Below are 17,061 nucleotides of genomic sequence, written 5' to 3' on the forward strand. Positions count from 1 at the left end.
AATAATATTATTGAAGTCAGCATTACTAGTAGTTCAAATCGTATCTTAATTTTACCTAAATAGTATTTAAACCATGATGATGAGTATTACACGTATTAAAACGCATGTACACTAACTAGTCAGGTGGGAAATCAAAAGGCTGACGTATGATTAGAAAAACAAATAAAGTTTCGTAGATGTTTCAGGGTCGAAAGGGGTACCAGGGGTCCTAAAAAATTTTTCACAATATGTGACAATATTTTCTATTTAAATACATATTCTAACCAAAAATCACATAATTGGAAATCAATATATGTTGTTGATTTAACAAGAAATTGAAATGTGTAAAAATAATTGATAATGGAATATGAATCAATATTCATCTTGTGATATTTTAAGAGAAACTTGTACATGCATGTGGAAATTCTTGAAAAAAGTAGATGAAAGCCCTTTATTTTCATAAAACCGAAATTCCCCCTCATTCAGTAATAATTGGAGTGTAACGTAACGAGAAACCCTTCTTCACACCCCATTTATATAAATCTTCCGGGTGTGTATAGCATTGATGCAGAACCTTGCAGTTTAGTTCACCTTACCAAAATACACTAGGTGCGGCAATCTGTGTCTGTAACATAAAAAACACATTCATGCAAATATTGGAGGAAAAAAATCTGATACCTCAACAAAAATATTATTGGCACCATTTTGGGAAAACTAGATCTAAATGATATATCCAGTATGTATATATATTGTCGCACAAGGAATCAGCTCGGAGTCCTACACAGTTGAAGATTTTCAAAAATGGGCTAAATACACATATCTATTAAAGCGGATTTAAAATGTACCACATACACGTACATAACAAACGAAAACAACGACAGTTAACAAATTATACTTTACAAGTAGGGAACAAATTCGATAGCTCTCGTAATTATGTGAATTAGGAACAAATAACGATTTTCATTACCCGTGTGAATATTCGTAACATCAGTAGGTATGGCACAAATAATTTATACCTTGAAGTTTTATTTAGCACAATATATAAATTCTGAAATTAAGACGAACTGTATTCTTAAATAAAGAAAATAAAGTATTCTTAAATAAGGAAAATAAAGAAAGAAGGAATAGACAAATCAATCTATGATTGTGACGAAAAGAAAGAATCAAACAGCTCAATCTTTCACGAAATATTTACATTCTACTGTGTTTTTCCATTAAATTCTGTGATGTTTAAATGCCTCTAAATGCAACACCTTTTCACTGCGTATTAATTTACAAATAATTTACATAAGTAGTTCTCAAACAGTGATTTCTATGTTATCGGTTAAAAAATGTATTTCATAAATGTTGTCAAAACATCATGTTTTATAATTATTTAACAAAACAGTTGACTTTATTGTTAAAAGCAACATTTTAATAGTTATTTTTCATGGATTATATTTTCATGCTCGTCGATCTCATCTTAACAGTCTCTGTGATAACCAGTTTAAACCGGTTTTACAAATCAGATGTTCTTGCTGTTACTAATTTACTCCCTCCGTGATCTGCACTTTATATCGATTTATTTAAGTAAACAATTGATTTCTTCAGTAAGGAACGTAAATATAAGCATTAAATGATTTATTTTTGACGTCGTGGTGTCAATAACTGCCGTCAGGTGAGCAGACAAATTGAATAACGCGCTCACCTGACGGCAGTTATTGACACGACGACGTCAAAAATAAATCATTCAATGCTATAATGGGTTTCACGTTTTTTTTTCTTTCAAAACTGTTAATACCCTTTCGCAGAAGATATCAGAATTCTCCGTAGCGTTGACGTATTTGAATGCATGCCACAGTATAAAAATAAATCGGTTTATTCTTTACATGTTTTATAATATATCATGCACCATTTATTAAATAATTTATAATAATATAAAAGAAATGGTTAAATAAACAAAATATCACATTCCCGCATCATGTGTGTAACTGGGCCACGTGAGGCGTCTGGTCAGGGACAACAGTCGGGGTTTGATCTAGGTCACGTGACACAAACCCGGTGTCCTCCCGACCTAGCTCCGAGTTCGACCCCACACGACTCGAGTCCACAGATCTGTTTTCTGTATTACTCCGCTCAGAAATATTTCCGTTTTCGTCCTCCTTGGATGATGAAATATCTGCCGGTGTATCAGTTCCACTGTACACTTCGTTAATGAAGTCCTCCAATTTTCCGTACATTTTATTCCTTTTTCCGTGAGACAAGTTAATTTTCCTCATTCTGCTTAGAGCAAACATCCGTCTCCTCGTAATGGCGTCCACCCAATTTTGAAACGTCTCCTTCCGCTGAACGATTTCTGCTCGTTTCTGTTCTAACATATAGTCAAAAGCCTTTTTTTCTTCCTCTGTAATGAACAGATCTGGGTCGTATTCATCAAGGTCATTTTCATCTATGGCTTTGGCCTCTTTTAAAACGTCACTAATTTGGTTTTCGTTTATATCCGCACTATTTCGAACATTGTCATTTTCTTTTGCGACATCAATTTCATTTTTGACTTCACTTCCGTCACCTACGCCACTTCCTGCTCGACTTGTAGACATACTTGATTTTTCTTTGTTGAGAGAAATTTTAGTATCAGTCAAGGTTCTCTCCTTTAGTCTGCTACTTTTCGTCGGTTTTAATAAGTCCGCCATGTTTGAGCTACAAATATCAAAGACAGCAAAACATTAATCTCTCCAAAAAGCATTTGATCTTATAGACACATATGTCTACATCGATGGTTGATGAAATGTTGGGAACTCCGTATGGTGCCTTAATAAGTTATTTTCAGTTTATTAATGGGTTGACAAACAAAATTGAAGAACAAAACTTCTTTCATAAACCTCTTCATGTTAAAAAACTTGACCCTGGTTACAAAATACGAGTAGTGGTAGAACATGTTTTATGAGGTATCAATGTAGGAAGAACAATTAGACGGACTGATGGCAACGTTAATAGATTATAAAATTACACAGAAGACGGACATCTTACCTACCTCCATGTTTCCGTTATTTCATTCGGATGGAATCTAAGACTTATAAATTATGTCGTGCATGCATTGACAAATTCTGATAAAGAATATTAAAGTCCCTTAGACCAGTTATTAAACTTGATTTTAATTGGTATTTAGGTTTCTATTGCCGTCTATCGCTATTCGTCGTCTTTCTACACAAAGAGGGCTGAAATCTAAAACTATTTAAAATCTTACGCTACACGGAATAGGTAAAAACATCCTACAAATATAGTCAATCGATAAATCATTTTTGCAAATTGAATATGAAAATTTAATGTAAATGACATTAGGATCCTGGAGAGAGAGAGAGAGAGAGAGAGAGAGAGAGAGAGAGAGAGAGAGAGAGAGAGAGAGAGAGAACATCATTAGAGATCGCTTATCTTGAGAATGTGTTGTATGCATTATTATTATTTCCCTCTCTGTTTAGTAATTGTATACTTATATATATGCTAGTATTACACGAGATTATGGTTGGCCTATTTACAGATTAAACTTACTATAACAGTTCTAATTTTAATCGGATAATGCAGCTAAAATGGCGCTTTTTTCTACTAACTCAGATTGTCGCAGGTCAATCAACTAATTAAAAGATTTAAGTGAACTTAATTAAAAGTAAAGGTTCATAAGTTAATGTTAGTGTTGTATGTTTCGTTCCAAGTGTGTTAATCTAGTAACATTTGAACGTTATAACACCTATTTTTGACTATTATTAGAAACAGACACACCAAGCAATAAAAAGCAAACCTACGGCATTTTGAACTAAACCAAACAAGAAGTATAGGTGGATAATACACCAATTTTTATGGTTCGTTAAAGTTACTGTACCATTTCTAAAACATGATGTCATCGTTCAAAGAAGGATATATGCTCTAAATTATTTTAACATGATTATTTGTGTTTTTTATAAAACGGTGGCAAAACTGTTTTTGGTTGTAAGTAACAAACTGTAGAGCTCCAAATTTAGTGTGAATAAATGAAGTATCTAATAAATCATGTCAGGTTATGTCAACAGGCATCAAAACATTACTTATAAAAATTAAAAAAAAATCTTTTGTTCATATTTTTTAAGCCTATGGATAAAATATTTTAAAGAGACGTGTCTTATATAGAAGCATGTAAGGCAATCATTTTATAAAAAAAAAATATGGCGAAATTTTAGATTTATAGATACACGGTACAAAAACAATGAAGAGTTAGACAGAAAGATAAAAGTAACAGTTTATTCAACGGAAGAAAGAGAAGACAACAGCTTACTAAACGATTGCTTATATTCTCAATTGAATACACAATACAACACAAAACAGCAATTAATAAAGCCAACACCGTAAAAAAAAACGATGAAGAAACTTACAAACACATTTCCTGCATGTGTAACTATACGTTTTGCACGTTTAAAAATTTTGTGTATAAATTTACACCAGCTCATATTGACTTCATTTGGAAGAAATTTATGATACAGAAAGGGCGGAACAAGTTTTAATGACACACTGAGTGTCGACTAACCTCTAACCTGTTTGATTGACAAAAGAAACGTCGTACAAAACTCAATTCGCTTCCTGTTTTAACAAACAAACAACAATGGAAACAAATAAACAATCGGACATGTTGTAAAACATGAAAAAATTAAAATACTGTCATACCTGTATATGGAGACTTCCAAGCTAGGTAAATTCTGTGTCACTGGTATTAACTCAAAAGTTTTTTTTAAGTGTGCCGCATTTTAAGTACCCTCTTACAAGTTTAAATCCCGTTATTATTGCTTTCCATTTTTACTTATAGAAATATGCCTACCTTTAATATTAAATTTATGAATTCCCCAAACAGCCGAGTAACAACACCCCAAAGCTGCACGGAGAGTGAGTAACTTTAATCTGACTAAGCTAAGAACACAAGGTGTGAATGCAAATGAGCAGGACACTTGCACACTCACGAACTCAGAGATACATAATTAGATACATCTATTGAATATTAAGGAACTTCAGAATGAGGATAAAGGTGAATTCTTTTTTGCTTTCACAACAAAATTACCAATGTAATAAACAAACAATTAAATAAACGAACAAAAAGGCATGTGCTAGACGTGTAAAATAAAGTTACCTGAAAGAAAAACAACTTTCGGGGGAAAAAATCTGGTAAACCATTTATACAAGGTCACGTGGAGGGGAGGAAAGATTAAATTTCAAGAGATCGAAATAGTCTATAAAAAGTTTAAATATATATGTTTTGCTTTCAAGAATAAATTAAATCCTTGTGGTGATTGACTGAAGGCAAACTCTATCACTTTACAAAAAACCCCTGAGGTTTAAACGCACAAAATCTAACGTCGATCACTTTAATGACTAAGAAAATGCATTTTGCCATCAAGCAGCGGCCACTGTTAAAGTTTTTCTCCAAATATTTTTAAAGGAAGAAAAATGTTGGAGAATTTGATTGTTTTGCATCTCCATTTGATGTGGCATCTAGTTCTAATCTTTCATTGAAACCCCATCTGTCACGTATTCCCTTAAAAAAAAGACATCTAGATTGTCAACATAATGTATCATAGAAATGGCCGATCTGATGTAAAATTACAGAATTAGAATATGTCGTCTTGACAATCTTAATGTTGAGAGTTCACTTGTAGCTTTTTCAAAATAATGAAACAATATTAGAATTTTAAAAAGCACATCGGTTTAACTTTTGTTGTTAAACCTTTCCCAACTAAAAGACAACTATTATATTTTCTCTTAGTCAGAAAATAAATAACTTACTTGTAAAAACCATAGTCCATTAAATGATAAAATGCGTAATGCTAGTGACAGAAGCTTTAAGCACATTATAATACAGATATTCCCGGCCATGATCAAGGTTTGAAGAAACCTTGCGGATTCCGTGAGCGGAGTCTGATTAATTACCCCATTCTTGATCTTCTGATTCAATCATCCGCCCACTGAGCATCAAGGTCCCGCCATTTGTTGACTTGATCCCTGAGACTCTTTGTTGACTTGATCACCCAGACTCTTTATTAGCCGTCCATTGTACTACAAGAACCAGACACACAGTCTCATCATGGCGAGCGCCTTTGGTTTCATCGCCTGCTCTCATTGTGGGTGTGAGCTTAAAATTCTCTGGGGAGATGTATTCATTAAGCAGTGTTGATTAGATACACAACAGTCAGAGGAGATAATTGAGGATCGATTTTGTTTTAATGCTGGGGTCATTTGCTCAAACACGCATTAGAGTATAGTATATGTATATATATTTGATACGACACGGAGAGGAGAATCATACTCATCAGGCCAGCAATACCGACAACAGTACTGACGACAGGAAAACCAAAAGCGCCTTAACCAAGACAGGAACAAACCAAGAAGAGGATCACAAAATAAAGCAACACCGACAGTGGGAACATAAAGAGGAGCAAATGACATCATAAGAGAAAAGACCTCGGAAGACATACATGTATCGTGGAGTCAAAGTTTAATAAACTTGATTTCAAAACATTTTTTATGAAACTTCAAAATTACATTTGTTCTATTTTGTATATTCCGCTTTCAGTTATGGATATGTATTCTAACTGATCCTACTGATGAGTTTAATACACTGGTCTCACTTAAAACTAAAGATTAACAATATGTACATGCCATCTGCCTTTGCTGCCAATAGTGTTAATTTCTATTGTTTACAATTACTATGTATATCGTTCGGTACATCACTGTCATCAGTCAGGTTATTAGACTTCGGACTACACGGTGTAAATAGATTTCCAGAATTTCTCCTACCGAAATCAAGTTTGATTAAGTTATTATCTGTTTGATTCCAATCTGAATGTCGTCGGATATCTACAGAACATTTTCCCCGCTGATAGTTACGTGTACCAAAGGAAGGAGTTGTGATTAGAAACAATGAAGTTAAAATGCAAATCGACTTTTTAAATCCTTTTTTAATTTCATAAATACCAACCATTTTAGTTTAAAAATTCAAAGTAAACATATCTGTTTTGGTATACAACTCGGTCTGACTTAGTGTTTCTATGAACAACATAAAATTCTTAATAAAATCATTATAAATTATATGATGTTACTTATTAACTTTATCCATTAATCGTTGTGTATTCGATTGATTTGGTTCCGATAAAAAGAGAGAAAATATGTAACTTACCTGGACTTGATGGACACAGGGCACTAAATATTATTCTGGAATTTTTATGACCATCAAGAACGAATTTATTCTGTTATCAGACTTTGCATCGATTGCAATATATATCATCAAGTCAGAGAGGTCGTTTTTAAGTAAAACTTCATTTATATCTATCTAATAATAAAATAATATAACCTTATAATATGTAGTTAGAAAAGAAAAATAAAGATAACGGGTATTTTTATTGTATGACCCACACCCCTTCTAACGATGGCTACTGTCCTAAATGTTTGGTCTCCTAACTCTCGTTAATATGTTCCCGGGTTTGGTTACCTGTAAATTTGATATATTGTATCTACCTGTTGACAGTGAACGGAACTTCAATATGGACAAAGGAATTTAGTCTCATGACATAAAAAGGTGTTTGAGTTAGCTATTAGGTCCCAGTGTCTGTGGAGTGGCCCGGATTTATTAAGCTTCTGAAACGATTTAAATACCCAACATAAATTAATTCTGCAATAAAGTCCCCGGGTTGACAAGCACACGTGCCCACCTTAGCAGGTAAATATCACAGGTGTACATATCTATACCTGTATTACAGGTACATATTCATAAGCCTGAATTTTGAGCGAAATAATGTTAGACGAATTTTTTTTCCGATGTAGTCTATTGCAGTGCAATGAAAATAAATGATCCTGTTGTTACAACAAAAATGTAAGAGATAGATTCGATACATACAATACACCAGCACAATTAATTGAAAAAATATATATAAATTTTAGCAGTTTTAAAATGAAAGTCTTAAAATATTAAAAATTTAATATACAGAAGCCGTTTTGATGAGTTTTAATTGATATCTGACTGATTAGATAGACCTTGTAGACAAATTACGGGCATGGATCAAAAGAGCCTGTTCCATCGGGACTCTTTAGTAAGATTAACGGGGACCAATAATCAATAATCAATCAGAGGCCGTTGTCCGCCTGATTGAATCTTCTTACCAATAGAAGGACCAGCACAATCACCGACAAAATAGCCTTGTGTTTTTTACCTACAGTGGGATTTAAATATACGTGTTTTTAACAGAACTAAATACCACAAGAGGAGACTTAAACCTGACGTTGTTGACATTTTCAGCCATTTGGTGGAATTTCAATGAACATTGTAACGAGAACAGAGGCAAGGGGATCTTGAAATGATCATAAAACAGGTGAGTTCCTAGAGAGAGAGAGAGAGAGAGAAAGAGAGAGAGAGAGAGAGAGAGAGAGAGAGAGAGAGAGAGAGAGAGAGGGGGGGGGGTAATTTGTTAGTTTAACATTGAATTACTTTGAATCCAACAATAGTTTTTGTAACAGTATCGAAATCATATAGACCTGTTGCACGGCGATTGTGAAGTCTCTCGGTGATCAAGCCAAAATCATCACACATACGACTGAAATCAATGAAATCATGCAAGGCGATGTCACAAAATGTCATTTTTGTGGCTTTTTGTTACACTTGTTACTTTATGTATAAGAACCCATTCTCTTGCATTTGCAAGGCTTCTAAAAGGATTTTAAACATTTGCTTCTGAATAAACTATCTAACTGTGTACCATCCTCAGAACTGGAAAGTTATACATGACGCTTATGTCTTGACAACATTTGTTTTTAACTATGGTACTCATAAAATCTTTACACAAAATAAAAAGTATTTTCGAGGCGCTTTGTTTGATTTGATAGAAGGAAATGGGTTCAGTAGGTTATAATAACTGTCACGGTGTGACATTCAATCTTTCGGACTATTACTAATTATTGTGTAAATGAACTTTTTCGGACTTTGTGTTAATTGCTACAAAAACTTTTCCTCTATTTCGACAACTGTTTTATAAACGTTATAAATTCCTCACAGCATTAACCCCACCTGAGGCTCAATCAGTGATGGACAGATAATCTTTTAATTGACTTCTGTTTATGTTTATTGACACTTAAGCTTCTTTCATCTTATTAATCCTTTTATGTACATGCTGCTCAAATGTCCCGAGTTACTCAATAGCTGTCTGATAATTGATTTACTTACATCTACACTTATTATGTTAATCCTTTATTGTGTTATTCCATTGTTCATTATATATTATTCGGAATTGTAAAATATAGTCAGTTGGAATCAGACCTTCGGTGCTGATACATACCAAACTCACGTAAAAGTATCTATATAAAAGTCTGAAAAATAAAACGCGTGTTGGCTTGTTGGAGGTTATATGAGGCTGGGTCCAACAACAAGAGAATAAGCTCACGGTTGGCCCAGTATTAGTCCTATACGGGAGAGAGCCCCCCGTAATATAACTGATACCTCACTTGGTAAAAAAGATACTAGTAGTCTACTGACTTAGAAAAACCTAGAGGTGAAATATGGTTTCGTTGTTTTAATATTTAATGAATTCATTCTATATTGGACGGATATCCAGCTGTAGATCAGGCTCCGGGGTCATAATAGTTAGACGAGCTCACTTTAGATCTCAGTCTCACATTTACAATAGGAATACATAGTGGGAGTACGACCAAAGGTAAGCTCGTCTAACTTTTATGACAAGGAAGGAATAATCTATGTTTCCCTCCACCTGCAGATGTTACACACCAAATATAGTCGAAAACACTTGAGTAGTTTTTGAGAAACAGTTGTTCAAATGATCACAGATGACGTTCACCAATTGACAATGATCACAGCAAGTCTCGTGAGTGACTTAGATGACCGGAAGTGCATATTGATTTGTAAAGAGTACAAAATGAATAGTGATGCATTGATTTATTTGCGCTGTATACATCTTTAATGAGTAATGAGCAGAAAGGTTAATCAGGACATACGGTACCCTAATGGATGTGATGACCAAGTGTTGAAAGTTGTCAAAGGCAGTCACGTAGCATCAGTGGGGGCCAGGGATGGGGGGGGGGGGGCTCAGCAACTTGTCGTCGCAATTAATTTGTCTTAAATCTACATATAAAAAAGTGAATTATGAAACAGTTGGTTCTTTTTTGAGACCGAGTGAAAAATTAAATTAAATACAAGAAAATGAACAGGGAAATCAAAGTTATAGGTGTACTATACGTCACCCCTTCGGGATTAGGATTTCTATTATTTTTGGCAGTTCCCCTCCCCCTCCCCCATTTGTTTTGTTCAAGATTTTTTTATGAGTCTGCCTCCCCACCACCTCACACACATTTTCAAAAACGATGCTACGTGCCTGAAAGGGCATTTAAATTCGTGAACCATGGGTTGGCTGCATGAAATTTACAATGAAAGAAATCCTGAGAGCATATTCATGTAATTCATCGTTAGTTTATAAAACTTGTTACAATATTGTATTGTCTCAAAACCCTAAACAGATAGTGCATACATGTGTGTAAACAAAAAATTACAGTTCATTTTGATATCTCCTATACTTAAAATATTACAGATCAAATAAAAGACACAAAAGTACACCACTACAGTCATAACATATTTATTGAGATTTGTCTTATAAATCACTCAGGAGACTGGATCGTCAACAAGCTACACATTAAATCAACATTATTTTTGAAATGTGATATATTAAGCTATAAACTATTTCTTTTCAATTTAAGTATTTTCCTATATTTTTATACAGAGCTCTTCTTCCAAAGGAGGCGAATCAGCCCTCGAGTACTTAAGACCTAAAAATTCGATAATTTTAAAAGTTTTAACTCAAAATAGCACGTCTTAAACGCTGATATAATAAAATACTTTTACACAAACATTTAAAGCACAATTAAAAAAAAAGTATAATTATATATTTGTTTGCTCGAAAATAAACTTTCATACTATTCATATTTAGACAATGTTTGAAAAATCTACGGGCTCCACCAATGCTTCTGAATTTATATCAACGACAATAATTACAACACAACGGATACAATAGAAATGATATGAATGGAGCCACATTGCTAACATTTTCTTCTAATAATATGTATTTTAGACTTTAATAAAAAAAATTCCAATAACAATTATATTAAAAAAAATCTTTTAGCTCAGTAGTCATTCTAAAAGTCTGCAAATTTTACATGTAGTAAAATACCGTTTTAACAAACACAAATAAATATAAATCAAAGTACTGAAGTACTGACGGGAGTTGATTTTATCACAGGAGTCGGCGATTTTATCAATTTGTTGTAAATAAATGAGAAACAAGCAAAATCCTACCAGTGAGCTTCGCGAGCGTAGCGAGCGAAGCGACAGGATGGCAACGAGTTTTCTAGAATTTCTTTATTTCGCTATCTAACTGATATTGAACACCAGACATCAACTCCGTGGTGTTATTTTATCAATCCCTCGCATTTATTTCCCTAAAATTATCCTTTAAAATTATTTTAAATCCATTTCTGCACATCTCGATCTTAAACAGCGGCCATTGCCAATTTCGTGTGACGTCACACTCAGAGTCGAAAATATTTCATTCTTAAAATTGAAAGATGCGTTATTTAGACAAAAATAATTAAGTGCATTGATGCTTTCGTTTTAAAATAATCAAATAAACAGTAAGATAATTCAAAATTTTACCTTATACTATGTTAAATCCAACATTCTTGTTTGAAAAGTAAGGGAAGTAATCCAGTGCTTGCCTTTGCGGGGAATTCAAAACAGATATGTAAATCGTTTAGATCGGATGATTTTAAGACACCTAAAATGTCACACAACTTTGGAAAGTCTCTCTGGTAAGTGGATTTCCTTTCTTTTTATCGCACAATAACATATCATGTTAAAACGCATGAGAAAAGAACCAATGTTGACAAGTCCAGTGAGTGTGACGTCACACGAAATTGGCAATGGCCGCTGTTTAAGATCGAGATGTGCAAAAATGGATTTAAAATGATTTTGAAGGATAATTTTAGGGAAATAAATGCAAGGAATTGATAAAATAACACCACGGAGTTGATGTCTGGTGTTCAATATCAGTTGGATAGCGAAATAAAGAAATTCTAGAAAACTCGTTGCCATCCTGTCGCTTCGCTCGCTACGCTCACGAAGCTCACTGGTAGGATTTTTGCCTGTTTCTCATTTATTTTCCAGAAATTGATAAAATCGCCGACTCCTGTGATTTTATCGATTATTATTTATCTTAAAATCAACGATATTTTATTTTGCTTGGCAAGTAGTTTATAATCTCTATTTGAATTACGCACATTTTTATAATATGGATTCTCGGACTTTTCCGACAAGAATTTCGAGAAAACCTCTTATCATGTAACCTGCTTATGAATCATGTTGTGTTATATCAAAAACTTGAATTGATTTCATCAAACTATGTATCGGTATTCGAAATATCTCAAAAAGTGTATGGGATCCAACCAATAATAAACTCTATAGTCTCGTTCAACCAGATGCTCGGCTGTCTCCGTTAAGAGGTTACGTGATAGCTTGATGATGCAACCTCTAAATATAGACTGACCTTCTGCTTGTCGGAGATATACAGCCGATGGTTGAACGAGACTATATTGAACTCTGGCGTAGGAATACATATGATAAGACTGCAAAAACTTCTAAATTGTTCGTACTATTTAAAATCTGACAATTTATTAGGTATTTATTACGAAAGCCGAGAAGGATCATTCGAGATTCGAGATTCAAAATACGAGATTCGACATACGAGATTCAATATCTAAATTAACCAATCAAATCAAGGATCTGAAAATATGTATCCTAGCGACATAAAACTGTTCTAAATAAAAATCATACGTATATGCTCTTATATACAAATAAATGCTATGTTCACTTCTCCCTACCTTACTAAATAATTATTTGTATTTAATTTTATACAGAATATCTAAGTAGACTAGTAATAATGCAGTGTGCTTCGCGGATCTAAGTGATTTTGTTTGCCCTGGTGCATTTCCACCTGATGCGTTTGAACCCTAAGGTATTTCACCACCAGTAATAGTTTAAAACCCGGGTTTATTCACCCCTTTTGTGTAAAAATACAGTTATGGTAGAGAACTTCATAAGCGTAGCTAATTTTTTCTGTAGGGGGTCCTAGGCCAATTTTAAAAAATTTTACTATGTAAATTTAATAAGCTCCAATTTTCCCGAGGAGGGGGTCCAGATCCCCTGACCCCCTCCTTTCTAGATCCCCGCATGAAGATTAGTACATGTATCTAGATAATCTAAATATAAATAATCTGTCCCGTTTCACTAAAAAATATAAGCATTACTTATCGATTTTATGTATGCATACAGTGATACACTAGTACTATGATTATAAACAAATCATTGAGATATTATCACATCATACGGAATTATTAATAAATACATTTTATTTCCTTTTCCTCAGTAAACAACTTATTATGAGTCTTACTTTTGGAATTGTTTTCAATATAGAAGGATACCTACTCTCTACAATTAAAGGTAGTGATGATAGGGTGCCAATTTGTTCACATTGGCGAATTCTTGTGCAGAGAACAGTAAAACCTTTTATTTGATTGTGCATGAATATTTCAAAATTAATTGTTGTACATGTATTTTGTTATAATTCATTCATTGATATATCAACAAGAAAGAATAAAAGCATATGTTTCACAGCCAAGTTAAGTTTCTCTGTAGTTTCCTACCCCCCCCCCCCCCCCCACCAAAATTGACAATAATTACATATAAGTCATACAAATGTTTTCTTTTTTTGTAAGTAAATCTCTAAAGATGTAAATAAGCACTGCAAACAAAGATGTTAATTTAATATACTAATACATTATACTTAGCCAGATAAAATGTAATCAGGATGAAGCTACAAGGGGCGAGTGGTGCAAATTTACCAATTTGTCGCCATACACACAGAACACCAAATAAAGAAACTGTGAGTGGTGTGTGGAATGCATAAAAGATGGTGGCAAATTATCTCAAATAACCAGTGCAAAAACCCACAAATAGGCTGTTATTTGTTACATGTCCTGCAAAAACATTGATAAAAAATGTTATCGTCCCATAACATAGCCGATTAAGTTAATGTGTACATATGGTCAACGTACATGTCATTCTAATATACAAGAAGGCGGACGTATCAGGCGGGGATCCAGAAAATTAAATTTCAAAAATGATCGGTTGAATTACATTAAATGCTTTGAAAATTGTTTTAAACTACCGCACGGGTCAAAATGCATGATAGAAGCTATGTACAGTGTAATTGGAAACTTTCATTTTATATCAATATGTAGTATTACCTATTATAACAAATGAGAGTATAGCACAACTGCCACAAGCAATACATGTCCTTTACCGGCACCACCTCCCTCCCCATAAAAAAATGAAACAATTGTCGTTTTATTTGCTAAAATGTGTGGGGTTCAAGATTTTTCTAAAGGACATACCTTTAGAATTGAAAAAGAGTCGTACATTTAAAACTAATTTTGTCAAAATTTTTAGATTCATTTGGTTATAGATTTAAACCACTATACGATACATCATGTGTTTTTCTCCAACTCCATTAAAATTGACGTATTTACATGTAATATTGAAACATGTTTTTGATAACATTTGAAAGAAATTACTATTATAACATATCATTGATTCTGTTAACAAATCTATGTGAATTAAAAAGATACATTACAGTCTAAATGTTTACTTTTGATGTAATAGCTAAATGTCAAGGTCTAGGCTAATACAGGGTATTTGCGAGTGGTAAAATGCAAATATAAGTAATAAACAACGATTATTTAGTGAACATGGCGTTATGAATAGCAACTGCTCTGCTGGCATATTTTCCATGATGCGCTAGCGCGCATCATGGAATATGCCAACAGAGCAATTGCTATTCATAACGCCATGTTCACTAAATAACGTTGTTTATTTCTTATATTTTGGTCCATTTGGGTAAATATATGCACCAGCGCAGCTCTAATTTATATAAAATCAGGCCATAAATTCAAAATATTTTCAAAAATTAATAGCTTTAAATCCAGTGGATGAAAAAAAAGGAAAGCAAGTCGAACTCGAGTGCTAATACCTGTGTTGCATGAATGGTACAGTAGGATATGCGCAAAAAAGTCCCGTCTACTCTTTCCTACCCTATATTTATTGGAATATTAAATCCGATTATAAGAGTCAAATTAAAAATCAAGTACGGATATGTACCTGTTTATCAAAAGTAAAACTACTCATAATTTATCTACAGTGCATCGTTATGGAGCTACACAGAAAGTTTTATATTAATTTGCCGAGCCAAATAAAAAAACCCTGGAAAACGAAGAGAAAACAAAGTGGGGACAAAATAACTGGCAAACTAATTAGGACTATATAGCCCCCCCCCCCCTCTTGAAATGTACTGAGTATATACTGAAAACAGATTTTGGCGTACAACATCCGCACACAATTTAAAGAAAATTTCATGTTTTTTTTTTTTATCATTTTCGCTAGCTAATGTAAGACATCACAAATACCCCAAACCCCCTCACGGAAAAGGAAATGCTAGGTGATGAGAGAGAGAGAGAGAGAGAGAGAGAGAGAGAGAGAGAGAGAGAGAGAGTCGATGTAAATCACAGGTGCGCTAACACCGTTAAAATTAAAGCTTGCTAGTTGGTCTGCCCTATCCTAGTTACCTCCTCTCTTTTCTCCTTTTAGAAGCTTAATTATTGTCTATATATGCTTGTAACAAATCAAATCAATTTCAAATTCTAAATCAAAACTGAATTTGACACAACAAAACTGTCTGTCTGTCTCTCTCTCTCTCTCTCTCTCTCTCTCTCTCTCTCTCTCTCTCTCTCTCTCTCTCTCTCTCTCATATCGGCAATAGAATTGCCATACCTTACACAATTCTTATCTGGATTTTTGTCTTTGAGGTTGTAAATCATTATATCTTCTATGGTTTAAAACTTTATCATAACCTATATTTTAAAACTCGATTATTTCATTGAGTTTCGTTTCATAGCTAAAACATTTAGATTAAGCAGATCTTTCTTCACGAGCCGATTTTTACACAGTTGGGGCGAATACACTTCGGGTTAAAATTGTTCGGGGGGGGGGGGGGGGGTACATACAGGGCAAACAAAACCACTTAGATTCGCAAAGCCAACAGTGTTATTTCTAATTTAATTGTTTATACTGTGTGGGATTAATTCATCAATGTTAATTTAACCATTTTATAACCACTATATAAGAGCTATTAAGACATTTATTTGTAGGAAAGAGCATGTACGAATGATCTTTATTTAGAACAGTTTGATGTTGCTAGGATACATGTTTCAGATTCATGATTTGATTGGTTAATTTAGATATTGAATCTCGAATTTCGAATCTCGAATCTCGTATTTCAAATCTCGTATTTTGAATCTCGAATCTCGAATGATCCTTCTCGGCTTTCGTAATTTATAAATAAGTTCTCTTTTCAAAAAAATGCTTCAGCGTACATTACATCGAATTTATCGATTATTTTCAAGAACTAACTCTTGTCAGCGGTGATGACTTGTGCTTAGGTCCAAACACTGTTTCAGTTTCGGTTTGCCAGAGTAACTGCATTGGAGAGTTGATTAAAATCAACTCCCAAAAATCGAAACAATTGGCTCAAAATGTACTAATGAGATATGATTAACATGTCATATTTTTAAAATTAGTTTGTTAAAATTGCGATGAATGATTATGTTAGATAATATACAATAGGAAGTGGTTTAAAAGATTTAAATAATTTTTAATTATTAAGGTGGTATGTATATTGAATATATATCAATGGATTCCTAGTATATTTAGGTTTATCCAAAACAATTCACGGAAACATGCTTAATCTATTCTCCGTTTCAGCCATTCTGAAGGTATGGCCCGAGTTCCTAATATTCTTGTTGAAGATGAAGATCTCCTCTCTCCGAAGGAGCAACAAGAGGAGCAAAAATGGAGCGAATTTTTCCAGAAAAAGAAATCGGAAACACAGATACGGGAAGTGACGTCACGGGATCGGAGGTCAGACC

At 33.6% G+C, this 17,061-nt stretch overlaps 1 protein-coding gene and 1 long non-coding RNA gene across 2 annotated transcripts in view; one reads left to right on the forward strand and one right to left on the reverse strand.

The window, feature by feature from the left end:
• Positions 1 to 1,828: 1,828 nt before the first annotated feature.
• LOC105337994 (uncharacterized) lies at positions 1,829 to 7,173 on the reverse strand. The gene is made up of 2 exons (XM_066085028.1): positions 7,151 to 7,173; positions 1,829 to 2,658 (listed from the first exon to the last, which is right to left on the reverse strand). Exon 2 carries the CDS (start codon positions 2,649 to 2,651, stop codon positions 1,938 to 1,940), a length of 714 nt encoding a protein of 237 aa, XP_065941100.1. The 5' UTR covers positions 2,652 to 2,658; positions 7,151 to 7,173; the 3' UTR covers positions 1,829 to 1,937.
• Positions 7,174 to 7,675: 502 nt separating this feature from the next.
• Positions 7,676 to 17,061, forward strand: part of LOC105328736 (uncharacterized) — a 42,971-nt gene continuing 33,585 nt past the window's right edge. Inside the window, exons 1-3 of the long non-coding RNA XR_010714117.1 lie at positions 7,676 to 7,690; positions 8,012 to 8,339; positions 16,898 to 17,053. This is a non-coding gene — a long non-coding RNA (uncharacterized lncRNA). The remainder of the gene's footprint in view (positions 7,691 to 8,011; positions 8,340 to 16,897; positions 17,054 to 17,061) is intronic.

Source organism: Magallana gigas, chromosome 5 (genome assembly GCF_963853765.1).
Source record: "Magallana gigas chromosome 5, xbMagGiga1.1, whole genome shotgun sequence".
NCBI lineage: Eukaryota > Metazoa > Mollusca > Bivalvia > Ostreida > Ostreidae > Magallana > Magallana gigas.